The 948-nt window shown below is 42.7% G+C and overlaps 1 protein-coding gene across 1 annotated transcript in view; it reads right to left on the minus strand.

Annotated features, from left to right (window-relative positions):
* Positions 1–948, minus strand: part of LOC118411195 — an 18851-nt gene that overhangs the window by 1242 nt on the left and 16661 nt on the right. The window contains exon 13 of the mRNA XM_035813273.1: positions 303–558. Coding sequence (XP_035669166.1) covers positions 303–558 — 256 coding nt within the window. The remainder of the gene's footprint in view (positions 1–302; positions 559–948) is intronic.

Consider the following 948-nt stretch of genomic DNA (forward strand, 5'->3'; position numbering starts at 1 on the left):
TCTGAATACTCGCATATCCAAATGTGCAGGTACACGTATGAGTACTGAGAAGTCGAACTACATTCTTGTTAGAGGAAGTCCATCTACGTATAGTATCTACATGTCCGTATATAAAATGCCTATGCATTCTATATACGGACTGCGCACTGCGTCTAATTGTTACTTAGTACTCTCTACATATATCTTAATGTTCAAGTTTAAGTGCTACTAATATGCAACTACAACTATATGCGAGGCCTGGCAAGGCTAAAGGAACACTTCGGAGGAAGTCGACTGCATGTATATCAAGTTAGGGCATTTACCAGCTATGATGAGGATAACAGTAGACGGTCCACTCATGGTAGAGAACAACAGAAAGCCCTGATACAGTATGAAGAGCCTGGAGACGTAGTCGTTGATCATCTGTCCGTTCGCCCATTTCCGCAGCAGTTCCAGCTGGTTGGCGACAGTTGAGGGGATCCACCGTCTCCTCTGGTTGAAGAACTCATCAAACTCCTCCGGACAGTAGGTGCTGTCCTCGGACACAGCCGTGTACTCCAGCCGCCAGCCTTTCTCTACCTGCATGGTAAACATAAATGAATGAATTGATCAATGAATGGATGAATAAATGTTGTTCACGACCCTTTACACTACACGGTGATGGCGCCGAGCTCTCACTGTGACCTAAATATGATATGTCTAATCCTCGCTTTCACACTAGGTACCCCGGGTATGTCATACAAAACGCAAAAGTGTGACTGAGAAGTAAAAAACAAAACACACAGAAAGTATAAAATATACATTTCTTTTCTATACAATTAGTTGAGGCATACGTCAAATTTTGGGTCGCAGATAGATCACGGCGAGAACGCCCTCCTATTGAAAAAGGGGCATCAGAAGGCAATGTGACTTCTGAGTCCTAATTAGTTGGTTTTGATTTTGACGTTTCGTTTGAAATATTTTGAATGT

This window comes from Branchiostoma floridae, chromosome 3 (genome assembly GCF_000003815.2).
Source record: "Branchiostoma floridae strain S238N-H82 chromosome 3, Bfl_VNyyK, whole genome shotgun sequence".
In the NCBI taxonomy this organism is placed as follows: Eukaryota; Metazoa; Chordata; class Leptocardii; order Amphioxiformes; family Branchiostomatidae; genus Branchiostoma; species Branchiostoma floridae.